General features: G+C 37.9%; 6 protein-coding genes across 6 annotated transcripts; 2 read left to right on the top strand and 4 right to left on the bottom strand.

Annotated features, from left to right (window-relative positions):
- Positions 1 to 304: 304 nt before the first annotated feature.
- Positions 305 to 1,365, bottom strand: FDP41_008889 (uncharacterized protein; the record flags this gene model as incomplete). The annotated part of the gene is made up of 2 exons (XM_044712789.1): positions 305 to 1,031; positions 1,214 to 1,365. 2 exons carry the CDS (start codon positions 1,363 to 1,365, stop codon positions 305 to 307), a joined length of 879 nt encoding a protein of 292 aa, XP_044557354.1.
- Positions 1,366 to 2,120: 755 nt separating this feature from the next.
- FDP41_008888 (uncharacterized protein) lies at positions 2,121 to 3,008 on the top strand (the record flags this gene model as incomplete). Its single annotated transcript, XM_044712788.1, has 1 exon — positions 2,121 to 3,008. The coding sequence occupies one exon, from the start codon at positions 2,121 to 2,123 to the stop codon at positions 3,006 to 3,008; it is 888 nt and encodes a 295-aa protein (XP_044557353.1).
- Positions 3,009 to 3,142: 134 nt separating this feature from the next.
- On the bottom strand, positions 3,143 to 5,710 carry FDP41_008887 (uncharacterized protein; the record flags this gene model as incomplete). The annotated part of the gene is made up of 1 exon (XM_044712787.1): positions 3,143 to 5,710. One exon carries the CDS (start codon positions 5,708 to 5,710, stop codon positions 3,143 to 3,145), a length of 2,568 nt encoding a protein of 855 aa, XP_044557352.1.
- Positions 5,711 to 6,702: 992 nt separating this feature from the next.
- FDP41_008886 (uncharacterized protein) lies at positions 6,703 to 9,603 on the top strand (the record flags this gene model as incomplete). Its single annotated transcript, XM_044712786.1, has 1 exon — positions 6,703 to 9,603. One exon carries the CDS (start codon positions 6,703 to 6,705, stop codon positions 9,601 to 9,603), a length of 2,901 nt encoding a protein of 966 aa, XP_044557351.1.
- Positions 9,604 to 10,431: 828 nt separating this feature from the next.
- On the bottom strand, positions 10,432 to 10,722 carry FDP41_008885 (uncharacterized protein; the record flags this gene model as incomplete). Its single annotated transcript, XM_044712785.1, has 1 exon — positions 10,432 to 10,722. The coding sequence occupies one exon, from the start codon at positions 10,720 to 10,722 to the stop codon at positions 10,432 to 10,434; it is 291 nt and encodes a 96-aa protein (XP_044557350.1).
- Positions 10,723 to 11,018: 296 nt separating this feature from the next.
- Positions 11,019 to 11,732, bottom strand: FDP41_008884 (uncharacterized protein; the record flags this gene model as incomplete). The annotated part of the gene is made up of 2 exons (XM_044712784.1): positions 11,019 to 11,473; positions 11,558 to 11,732. The coding sequence occupies 2 exons, from the start codon at positions 11,730 to 11,732 to the stop codon at positions 11,019 to 11,021; spliced, it is 630 nt and encodes a 209-aa protein (XP_044557349.1).
- Positions 11,733 to 12,290: the final 558 nt, after the last annotated feature.

Here is a 12,290-nt window from a genome sequence, read left to right as displayed (position 1 = left end):
TTGTTGCACTGGTACACACAAGGAGTATCTCTCTTGTGGTAATGAAGTTGACATTTTCAGCTGAACACTTTGCGGTGTTTTTATCCACTCCAAGAAGTGTGTTCTTGGCGCAAAGAAACTTGAGCTCTCTCTCAAGATTCATTCGCGTTGTAAAAAAAGGACTAATTGAATGGACATTCAAGTGAATAATAGACTATTCTCACTTTGACATGTATTCGGAGTATAATTGACAATTGTATTACACCTGAGAGAACACAAATGTTCAAAAAACTCGGCAAATCAGCATGATCACTGCAAATCTACATTAAAAACTAAATCCTCTTCGATTCTGACCTGTGGGTATATATTCATAAGTGACATAGGTCGTTCTTGTTCCATCACTTGCAATTTTTGTCACTACTTTCTTCACTCGTTGATATCCTTCTCGATAGCTGTCATCACTTTCTTCATGATGATGTTGAGCTTCTTCCTGTTTCAAACCAAAGGCTGATTTCAACTTGTCGAACATGCCTGAAAAAAGACCTCCCTTATTCTCATCACCATTGCTTGAAGATTGAGAATTGGAGTGATGTTGTTGTTGTTTTTTCTTTGATGAGCCTTGTTGTTGTTGATGGTGATGAGGAAAGCCAAAATGAAAAGGAAATCCAAAATCATCATCATCCTCATCGTCAAAAAAGGAAGATCCAAAGGGATTGAAACGAAATCGTTCTCCTTCAGCATGTCCTCCATTATTATTGTTGCTTCCTCTCTGTTCAAAAGCTCCTGAGGATCCTCCGAAATGAAAATGTTTAAACAGATCGGAAAGATCCTGAAATTGTTGATGAAAATGAAAGGAATGACTTCCATAACTTTCGGAATCATCACTACCATGAGAAGAAGTATCATAAAATCCTCTTGAATAAGCTTGTCTCTTGTTTTCATCGGAAAGTGTTTCATAGGCTTGACAAATCCGAACGTATTTCTCTTTGATGGCTTTTTGCTCGGCTTCGGGTTTGTTTCGGTTGCGATCGGGATGATATTTGAGAGTGAGTCTGTTGGAAGATCGTTGAGTTGGAACAAGGTATTGTTGCATATTATTAAATGAATATGGCGTTGATGAAGGTCAAATTCAATTGAAGAATTGAAAAAGTTATTTGAATGATGTTGAGAGTTTAAGAAGAAGAACAGTTTACAACAATGATGAATCCTTGAAAGTGAGTGAGTGACTACTTACTTCCGATAAGCAGCTTTTATATCACTCTGAGAACATGATGGATTTAATCCCAAAATTTCATAATAACCTTTCGGATCATCCCGAGACGGTGCAGCCTCGATCGGAACATGATTCATACATTGGAATAAATAGAATATGATCAATGCCATCATTGTTATTTGCAGTATAATACGATGGTTCGTTCGTAATGAAAGGAATTTTGTTGAAGTACTTCTAATAGTACTCGTCGAATAAGAAGAAGAAGCATTGCATAAATTCCTCTTCTCTTTTCCGAAAATAAATACATTCATTGTAATCTCTATTTGAATTATTTTTTTGGTTGTGAGAAAGTCATTGTAGTGACACGTGTTCTTGGAATGAAAGTTGTCTTGTTTTTCAAGCACATGGAAATATCAGGCTGTACAATTCAAGAAGAATTCTCACATGAAAATCGCAACAACTGCACGTTGATTCACACCATTAACAATTTCCAGTTAAAAATTAATTAAAATATCCCACAACGTAGCACTGATTTTACGGGACGAGTTTTTTTTCAGTGAATGAGAAAACCTGTTGAAACTCGTTGTTCTGCAACTCTTGAGCGTGATGACAACACAATTTCATTAATCACCTTTCGGGACTGAATGTCTAGTACTTTGAAGCATAAAAGATGGCTGATCTAACAATAACAACAACAACGACGAGTAGTGCGAGTGTGTGTTGTGTCGTATAGTAGGTGAACGAACACATTCCATTATTCATCGTTGCGGAGACTCTGCAATATTATTAATTTTCACCACACCTCTCTAGACATGATGGGGTTTTTGAAATTGATCATAATAGGAAACACGAATTTATTGTAATATTATTAACCAACAAAAAATTAGCTTGATTGCCCTTCGAAGAGATTTTCATTTTTAACTTCCGAATGATCAGTCAAAACAACTTTTCGTTCAAACCAAATGCAGATCCCACAGAAACTCTTGCTACTCAAATGCTGAATTATTGTGTTCAAAACGGGGAAGATGTCACCTTTCAATTGTGCTTGGATTACCTGAAATATTTTAGGAATAATGTGGAAACGTCACTCTTGTTTATGATCAAGTACCCAAAAGAGATGCATGAAAAAACAGGGATGAACATTCATTTGGCCCGACAAGTACTTCAATATTCTGAATTTAATCTGTTATTGTGTCAATCTCGAGTAGATTTAATGATGAAATTAATGCATGACACAGGCCTTAATTTTGAATTTTCGTTCCAATGTCTTGTCGAATTTAATTGGGATTATCCAAACGCGCTATTACGAGTGAATAACATGAAAAACAATGGTGAAATTCCAGAGAGAGCTTTTTTGCGACCGCTCAATGCGGCTTCATCACATGCTGTTGCGCTTAGTGTTAAACAAGAAGTGATTCCTAACTCTCAACAATTTGGAGCTTCATCTATTCTCTACCCTACGTGGGGCTCAACAAATGTGACAACAGAAACAGTGAGCTCTTCAGTTATCAAACAGGAGACTATTATAATCCAAAAACGTATCGAAACAAAGCAAGAGTTGTCAAGTACCATCTCAAAGCAGGAGCCAAAGAGTCCCTTGAGCGAAAAATCGGAACGTATTTGTGAACATCCTGGCTGCGTCAACCCAATTGCAAAATACAGAAAGAAATACTGTGAAATACACGCCGCACGACCTTTGAAAATGAAGTCCATGAAAGTAGATTTTGTCAAGTGTGTCTTTGAAGGTTGTACCAAGCCAGTAGAAAAGGGAAGAAAGAAGTATTGCAAGGAACACGGATATTCAAAAAATAAATAATACAAATTTATAGATAATTGTCATGACTCAATGGTGATTTTAAAGCGAGCAAATGATCGCGATGAAACACCACATAAAGTACAATAATTTTTTCATATTCAGGATCGTCACATCTTGTAACACATGTGACATTTCTATCTTCTGGACGAAAATTGATTATGCCTATTGTTGTCTTCACTGCTGCTGTTGCTGATATTATCTTTGTGAGGGTTTGAACGTACAAATCCAACACCATTGGCAGGAGGTGGTATTTGATGAGGGTGATGCATCACTGGACCTACAGGAGGAAATGCATGAGATTCATAAAAAGGAACAGAATAAAAGATAGATGTTGATGGACTTCCTTTTGGGCCGTATCGATCGTCATTGACATGACCAGGCCGGTGGTGGGGGTGATGAAGCGGCGGTGGACTGTAAATTGGTGGCACAACAGAAGCTGATGGAGGAGGAATTGCATGAGGTGGTCTGTCCATATGATTCATGAGGTGTACATGGGCATGATGGGATGTTCCACCATTTGAATGAACATATGGATTGGTAGGAACCAACACTCTACTATTTCCATTAAAATAAGAATTATTCGCTGACATGTCAATCGTGGTAGGTGGACTGAGAGCCGAGTTCGCATTGGTCATTGATTCGTCAACGTAGAAAGGCATGGAACGTCGTGAAGATGCTGTTCTTACGTCGTATGGAGTATATCTGTAATTGATATGAGATTTTCTTGTTGTTGAACTCGCCCCATTGCCTTGTCCATGGTTAAGAGTTCCATCCATGTCAAAATGTTCAGATGAGGGTTGTTTTGTTGAAGCCGAGTCTCGATGGCCTGTGGGCGGCCTGTGCAATGGACCTCTCCCAGCTCTTGGCGACTGAGAATTGGCAAGTTCCATTTCTCTTTCTCGCTGTTTGGTAAAAGAGAAGCTTCCTTTTGGCATGGCTCTTCTGACGTCATGGGCAGGAAATTCCTTACACAAAACTCCAGAATAAAAGTCATCCAATGCTCGATTCACAGCCTCTTCCTCAGAATATGTAATAAAAGCAAATGGGGTTCTTCTGTTCAGGATTAATTGCAAATCTTCGATGGTGCCATATTTTGAAAAATAGTCTTGAACAGCTTGTTTTGTAACTTGAGGTTGAAGACCTCCAACGAAAATTCTTCTCTTCTTATCAAAAGAACAAGTTTCCTTTTTGGATGGAAAAGAGTCAATCATTGAATTTTGGTCATGGTCAACATTTGAGGTGTTAGAACCTGTATTGGATGATGATTGTAATGTTTGTTGTTGAAATTGTTGTACAGCATTGACGCTGGCTTGGAATGCTCCCACAGTAGTGGTAGCAGTTGGGCTCTGCTCTGAATTAAAATTACCTTGAGCTGGCTGGCAATCAATGCGATGACATCCCATTGTAAACGGGCGTTCTTTGTGGTCACTTAGAACCCTTTTAGCAATGGACTCCTCTGAGAATGTCACAAATCCAAAACCTCTTGATCTACCATCCCACTTTTTCATAATGACGCAATGAATGACAGGTCCATAATTGTTTGGTGGCAGGGAGAAAAAATCTATGAGCTCTTGTTCAGTGGTGCTTTCCTTAAGGCCACCCACAAAAATTCTCTTATTAAAACTAGATGGATGATCTGGATGATTAGATGGGAGAAGGGCTGTATTAGCGGTAATGGTTTGGTGGTTCTGTTGTTGTTGATAGCTGGCGGTGGTAGGAATCGAGGAGCTGTTTGTCGATTGGAGATGATGATTGTTGGGGTGCAATAATGAAGAGGGATCCTTGTTTGAAGGGTTTGCATTGGCATCTTGTGGATGGGGTGTGTGAAAGTGTTGATGGTGGGGAGGGTAGTGATGAGCGATTGTGTGTTGTGGTTGATGTAAATTGGAATGATGATTATTGGATGGATTAGAACTAGAGCTCAAGGATGCAGGAGATGGCTGATCGTTTTCAACACTAGTTGATGTTGTTGAAATGGAAGAGGAAGAGGAGGAGGATTTTTTGATCCTTGGAAGAGGAGGAAGAACAGAAGATGTTGTTATTGGCTTGACATCATTAGAAGAGGAAAGAGAGTTTGATTTGATGTTGTGGGCTGAGCTCTTTGATGAAGCAGCAGTGGTGGAATCGACATTGGTTTCGTCGCTACTCTTTTTTCTCTTCTTATTTGTGAATGCTGGCGATGAAGAAGAGGGTGAAGGTGTTGTGGTTGGATTTGGTTCTCTGCGGCTTGATTCTTGCTGCGATTTCGCATGTGAATTCGTTGTGAGGACGACATCTTGCTTAATGATCGAATTAGCGTCCACGTTCTGTGTGTGATTGCCGTTCTCAGAGCCGTTGCCAGAAGAAGTCAAAGATTGTTGCTGCTGGTGAGCTCTCTTCTTGTACTGATGATACAAGTGAAGTGGATCATTTAAGAGTATAGATCGATCAGCCACAATCACAGGATCATCCTGTTGATGAAGGTGTAGTGAATTTGTTGTTGTTGAGGTTGTAACGGTTATGTTTCTGCTGCTACTAACGAAACTGTTACTCAAAGAAGAGGAGGAGGTATCGCTATTGGAGAGAGTGGTGGAAGTGGTTGTTATGGATGTAACGTGGTGGTTGCCTAGAACGGAGGAGAGTTGTTTGGTGGCGGTGGTGGTACATTGCTGTTGTTGTTGTTGATTATGAATGAGGGAGTAGTGGGAGGAAAGCTTTTTCATTGTGATGACGTGGAGCGCTGCTGGAGTCTCGAATCAATGTATTACAAATTAGAGTAATAATATATTAACGGTGACGATGATGAAAATGTAATGTGGCAAGATGATGACGATTCTATGGTTGGATAGAATCACACTATGCGCTTTTTCAAAGATAACAAATCTTTTGATGATGATGGAGAATTATATAATCTTTGATGGTGGCAATGTTGTGAGCGCACCACCAATCCAATGATGATGGTTAAGCTATAATGATGATGATTTCGTTGCGAGCAAAAAGATGATGGTAATCCTGTGCTGATGTTGTTATTATTGTTCTTAAAATTTGGTCCCGCAAAGGCTCACCAAATTCATCGACACACAAAAAAGATCAAACACGATTAATTACAACAGCAACAACAACACAAAAATTGATGAATCTCCTTCTTCCTTTGCAAGCAAAACAAACACGCGTTGTGGTGTTGTGCAGAAGAAGGGGTGTTCTCTTGGACCGGTTTGGACCCAAAGGCAAGCACGCTCGAGCGAAGGAAATTTTTTGGTATGAAGAGTGTTGCTGTGCGCGAATGCCTCATCCACAGGACGAACTTAACCGTTGAGGGCAATAAGGGTTGAAGCCCGCAAGGTCGTACTATGCTTTTAGCAACAACAACACTCCTTCGTCGTTGGAGGTGTTTTTGAAAAAACTAATGATGATCGATTTTGATAGTACGTACTAGACCATACGGACTCATGTATTGGATTGAATATTTTTCAAGGGCTTGAGCAAGTGGCCCAGAGATGATTTTTCGAGCCATTTTTCGTTCCAATGTGAGAGGGAAAAAAGTATTCCAGATTTTTCCGGAAACTTTCATAGTCCTTTCTCTTTTTGATAAAGATCTCACGTTCAAAATCATAATCAAAAACAAATCAAACAACATTCTTCACTTTTTCAAATGTCCACGATCCGAAAGGGCTGCCACCTGTCAAGCAGTGACACAGGTGTACGTCATAAACTCATGTCCTCACCTCTCGTCTTTCAAAAATCAACAGGGATCAAAGGAAAGAACAAGTACTGGCAGTTTGTCATATCACCTTCTCCACACACCTCCTCTTCACACATGTCCGATTCCGAAGAGGATGATGCTTGTGATGATGAATTTTCTCAATCAATCATCAACAACAACAATAACAACAACATCTTAACTTTATCCACTCCTCACTCATTCTACATTCTCTCACGACACGGAACCACCACCCTCCATCCACTCACTCACACCATTCACACCACGAAAGGCATTTCCTATCAAAAAGAATTTCCTTCCGAACTGCAAGCACAGAAAGAACTCTTAATTCGCATTCACTCAAAACTCAAAGAAGGTTACGAATGGGTCTACGAGAGAAAGAAACGAAAATTTCCACTCGAAACACTCGTTGCATTGGTGAATGAAAAAATTCAAGAGCAGTATGAACTGTTTAGGGAGTTGGCAAAGGCTCTCTCCAATCGGAATCGTGTTGCACAGAGTACAACAAACTCTACAATATCATTAGCCTCCGCATCACCACCATCACCACCCTCAACCAACAGAGAGGATGATCTTGGACGAGTTGTTGATGATCTTCTTCCTTTCAAGTTGAGAAATATTTCACTTCCGAGAGTAAGCTCACCCCAACGATTGACGAAATTGGTACTCCATCGATTGGGATTAACCCCAACGAAGAATATCCCTAATTTACCACCACTCGTAGGCCTGCATTCCAATTCTTTACGAAGAAGAAGCACTAAAAAGACCAAGAACCAAAAAGTTCCTATTATTGAATTTTCTTCATCGGAAAGTGATGATGAGAGTAGAGAACAAACATTCTCACCTCCTCCACGAGTGGCAAGGAGAAAAAGCACAACTGTTACTAAAACCATCCTCAACAATAAGAAGAGAAATGCATCCACTAAGAGAAAACACTCATCAAATTCTTCTAAAAGACACGACAACGATTCCTCCTCTTCAAATAGTAGTAGTGATAGCAGCAGTAGTAGTGAATCAGAAGAAGGAGATGAACAATTTACAACCATTCAAGCAAGAAGAAGAAGAACAAAGGCTCCTCAGAAGAAAAAGACGAAACGAGATCTCACTCCTCGGATCCATTCTCCAACCTCTTCTCGTGATGTTTCGATAGTGGAACAACGACAGGCTGAGAATGATTCCACCCTATATCCATCCATTCTTCTCTCTACTCCACGATCTCAAAAACCATGCTCTTCTTCTGTTTCCACAAGTACCATTACTCCTCTCGTGCTCTCTCCAATTCCCTATCGATCTCGAAGACAAGTCCCTACTGCTGCAGAAGCCACTGTAGAGGAAGGTCTTGATCATTCTTCCTCAGACGATGATGAAGGTGGGATTGAAGAATTCTATGGAGAGATCATTATTGCCAACACTCCTGAGAGATTTCAATCCACAGACACTCCTCATGGTAATGATAACATCAATTTGATCACGCCTTCAACTAGTTCCCTTAATATTTCTCGACCTCTTTCGGATATTGACTCGGGAAGTGATCGAGAAGATGATAATGCACTCGCCCGTTCATCCATTCGCTCACATGGAGGAGTGAATTCTTCATCCAGCATTCTTTTCACGTCACCGTTTGGAATGAATGATTCATCCTTTGGTGGAGGTTTTGAAGACGATCTAAATGATAATTATTCCTTTGTCAATAGGTCCAATGTCACCTCTGACAACAATGCTCATATCTCATCTACCTTGATTCAACAAGAACTTGAAGAAAAGATCAAAAAACTCTCTCAAACTATCACTATGGAAACTGAGAGAGCCAATGCCTTAGATTTGGAAAAGAATTATTTAGAGAGAAAAATGATTGAATTAGTGGAATTGCATCGACAAGAACTTGTGGAGAAGGATGACCAGCGTGAAGAAGAAATTATAACGTTAAAACGAAGAATGGATGAATTGAATCATTCTGTGCATTTACGGCAAGAAGAGCTGTACAGAAAAGAAGAATTGTTGAGAGAATTAGAAAAGAAATTCGAAGAAGAAAGAATGCAATGCAATCAACAACGTGAAATGGTAGAGAGTTTGTCTCAAGATTTATCATGTCGTATAGAACAGGTTCAACGTAGAGAATCACTCTTGGAAATGAATGAAAGAGAACTAGAAGAGAGAATGAAACAAATCGAAAATGAACAAATGACTCTTTCAACCGAGAAGAATGCACTTCAGGAACAAGTGAACAAGTTCGAAATAGAAAAGGAGAATTTCATGCAAGATTTGGAACAGAAGAATATTCTTTTTGAAAGAGAAGTGTCAGAGCGTTTCCACAAACAACAAAAAGATCTTGAGATTGAGAGACAGAAATTGGAGAATGAATATCATGAAAATATGCAACTCTTAAATCAAGAAAAAGAAAAATTGAGAGCTCAACAAATGGATTTTGAGCTTGTGGAATCATCAAGAAGAGAGTGGTACGAATTGAAATGTAGAGAAATTTCTGAGAAGGAGACCGAAATTGCAAACCAACAAGTTCAACTTGAACAGAAACTTCAATATCTTAAAGTATGTGAAGATGCTTTCGAAATTCGACAACAACAGCATGAAGATCTCATTTCCAAGAGAAATTCCAATCTTGACATGAAAGAGCACACATTCCAAAGAGAAAAAGAACAATTCGAAAAAGAACGACAAGCATTCACTCAACTTTTCGAGAAGAGAATGGAGTATGAGAATCACTGCCAACAATTAGGACTTGCTCTCTCTCAAAAACACACCGAATTTCAGTCTGCCCTTTCCGTGTGGTTATCTGCTTTGAATTATTCTACCAGAAAAGAGACCATGGATGATGAAGGCGATGATAATCATCGAACGATCATATTTTCTGGAGCAAATTTGGACAGTGATTTGTAACACAACTCAACCCTTAACTAAAGCGAAATCTCAAAAGAGATCTAGGTTTGGCTAGTATAATGAGGTTATGTATTTTCTAATTACAACTTGGTAAACTAATTAATAATGCAATATTAAAGGAAACAATTATTGTTTTTTCTTCTTTTTATTCCCCTCTTGCACTAGCTTCTTTTTACGTTTCTTCTTACCATCATTTTCAGACTTTGGTTTGACTTTTTTAAAAGTAGGATCATCTTGCATCACGGTGCAAGTATCATCACCCTCATCATTAACATGATCATCTTCTGCATCACTGTCAAAATTTAATCCTCGTTTTGTGTCTGAATGATCGACCAAGGAAGGATGATCGAGCATGTTGTCTTTTTAACAATACCAAGATGACAAATAGTGATGTATTTCAACGGAAAGTTAAAATTGAAAAATTGGAAAGGAATTGGAATTGGAGTTTCGAAAGAGGAATTTGTGTCATCTAAACAATTTCATGATTTGAAAATTAAGTCTCATGTCCACAATTCCTATAGGATATTTACGGAATGGACTCGAATGAGAATGATAAACCAAATGGATTTAAATTTTCAACGGGAGATAAATTAGAATTGGAATTGAATGGCATTACTAAACAGTTGATTATTCGAAAAAGAGCAACGAATGGGTTTGTGGTCTCTCCAAACAGGTCCGGTGTTGGTGGGATTTTCTGCATATTTTGTCAATTGACTTTATTCAGCAGAGTCCCGAGCATTAATTAAGCCACATTCTCAATATTGAAGTAATTCCTTCTTTTGTTTGATCTGAAACTATTACAGATTTAGAGAAATATTGAACAACATTTTACATTAAACTCATTTTCTCAAACACAGAATATTGGTCATCAATACATATTTGATAAAATTGTTGCATGTTATACAAATAATCATAAAGCTCAGATACCACAGCAAGTTCTTGTGACGGTATAAGTTCTCTAATCTTGTATTGTTTGGTTAAATATTCTTCAAGTTTTGATCCATCTAATTTAGAAATGGTTTCTTCTAATAGAGTATCATTTTCATCTTCCATATTGTCATTCATTTGAGATTGTAATTCTTTGCTATCACCCAATAAATAGCCGTTAAAAATTTCCATGATGGATGAAATTGGTCCATATTCTATTTAATTTTAGACACACTATCATTTGTATACAAATGCCCATAGACAACACTTTGATTCCACTTTTTTGGTGTGCTTATTGAAGGAGCATAAATATTAAATCCAATATCTGAATTCCCACGCATGAGTTGAATCAACTTCTCGGATCCATAATATCTACCTAATTTCCAAAAATACTTAATTGGATCAGGTATTGCATAAGGACGATTTGGATTTAACGTTCGTAAAATTTCGTCCTTCAATCTTAGTAGGTTAAAAGGAAGTTTTTGACTCTATTCATAATTTTCAAGCATTTTCAATAGTGATTCTAACAACTCGATTTGGTTGGATGGAATTTTTGTCATATGTTTCTGGCATAATTCTAATCTTTTCTGGATAATTTTTGGGTATTGATTGTAGCGAGAAATATCTATATTTTCTTCCACATGAAATCGTGATTGCCATTTATGTAACCTTCCTTGCAGCCTCTCACAATTTTGGCATCGCACTTTCTTTGAATCCAAATCTTTACTACACTCAGTGGAGAAAATAACTTCATTGCAAATGTGTCCTATGACTATTTTTCCTGATTTGTCGTATATTTTGTTATCAGTGTTAATGAAATCATCATATTTGTTGGGAAATCCTTCGCAGAGCTTTGCAAACGTTGATCGGGTAGGTTGATCTTGATTCATATTATGTGTTGACTTCTTTTTCTTCACGGAACGTTGCGCATCGCTTTCCAATGCTTTAGAAATTATTATTATTGTATTTGTATTATTATATTTATTAATTGTTAGTATGAACTTAAATTTATGATAAAAACACTTACAATCACCATCACGAGGATGGTCTTTTTCAGCATTATGAGAATGGTTGCAATTGAATTCCTTTTGTGAATTTGGTTCTGTTGACTCGGAACTTTGTGTGTTGATCTTTTCTATTGATGAGGATATATTCAAAAGCCTACAAGGTTCACACCACTTGTTGCGTTTCTGCTTTACCATCCTTTTCTTTCTAAATTGTTTAGGAGCAATGGAGTACCTGACTTTTGTGTCTCGCTATCCACAACAACAACAGAATACCTTTTTTTTGTTTATTTAAATGTTCACTTGGTTATGCCTGCAAAACAACAACACAGGTAGGAGGCTTTCGTTCTCCTCTAGGTAAAGTTGCGCACAAATGATTTTTCTAATATATTGACACACGCTTGCGATATATTGAATGGTAAAACAAAGAAGTTCTGAATCCATTAGAGAGCTTATAATCGTTGAAAGAAATAAAATGAAATGAAATCGAAAATGTGTTTTCGTGTTTATAAGTTTCTTAAGAAATGAAATGAATCGAAAATATGAAGATGTTCGGAAAGCAAAATTAAAAAAAAATACACCAAACCTTCCGCTTCCGATTCAGCAAGTCTGCTCTCCCAAATCACTCAATCATCAAGTCAGAGCTCCACAAAACAACACACAAATGAGCCAATGATTCCAATTCACTCGTTAGAATCTTCTAATGACAAAAAAGAGAAAAGCAACATTCAAACTGAATTAATAGATTATGATTAC

This window comes from Naegleria fowleri (assembly GCF_008403515.1).
Source record: "Naegleria fowleri strain ATCC 30894 chromosome Unknown tig66, whole genome shotgun sequence".
In the NCBI taxonomy this organism is placed as follows: Eukaryota; Heterolobosea; class Eutetramitea; order Acrasida; family Naegleriidae; genus Naegleria; species Naegleria fowleri.
This window is presented reverse-complemented; position numbering and strand designations above follow the sequence as displayed.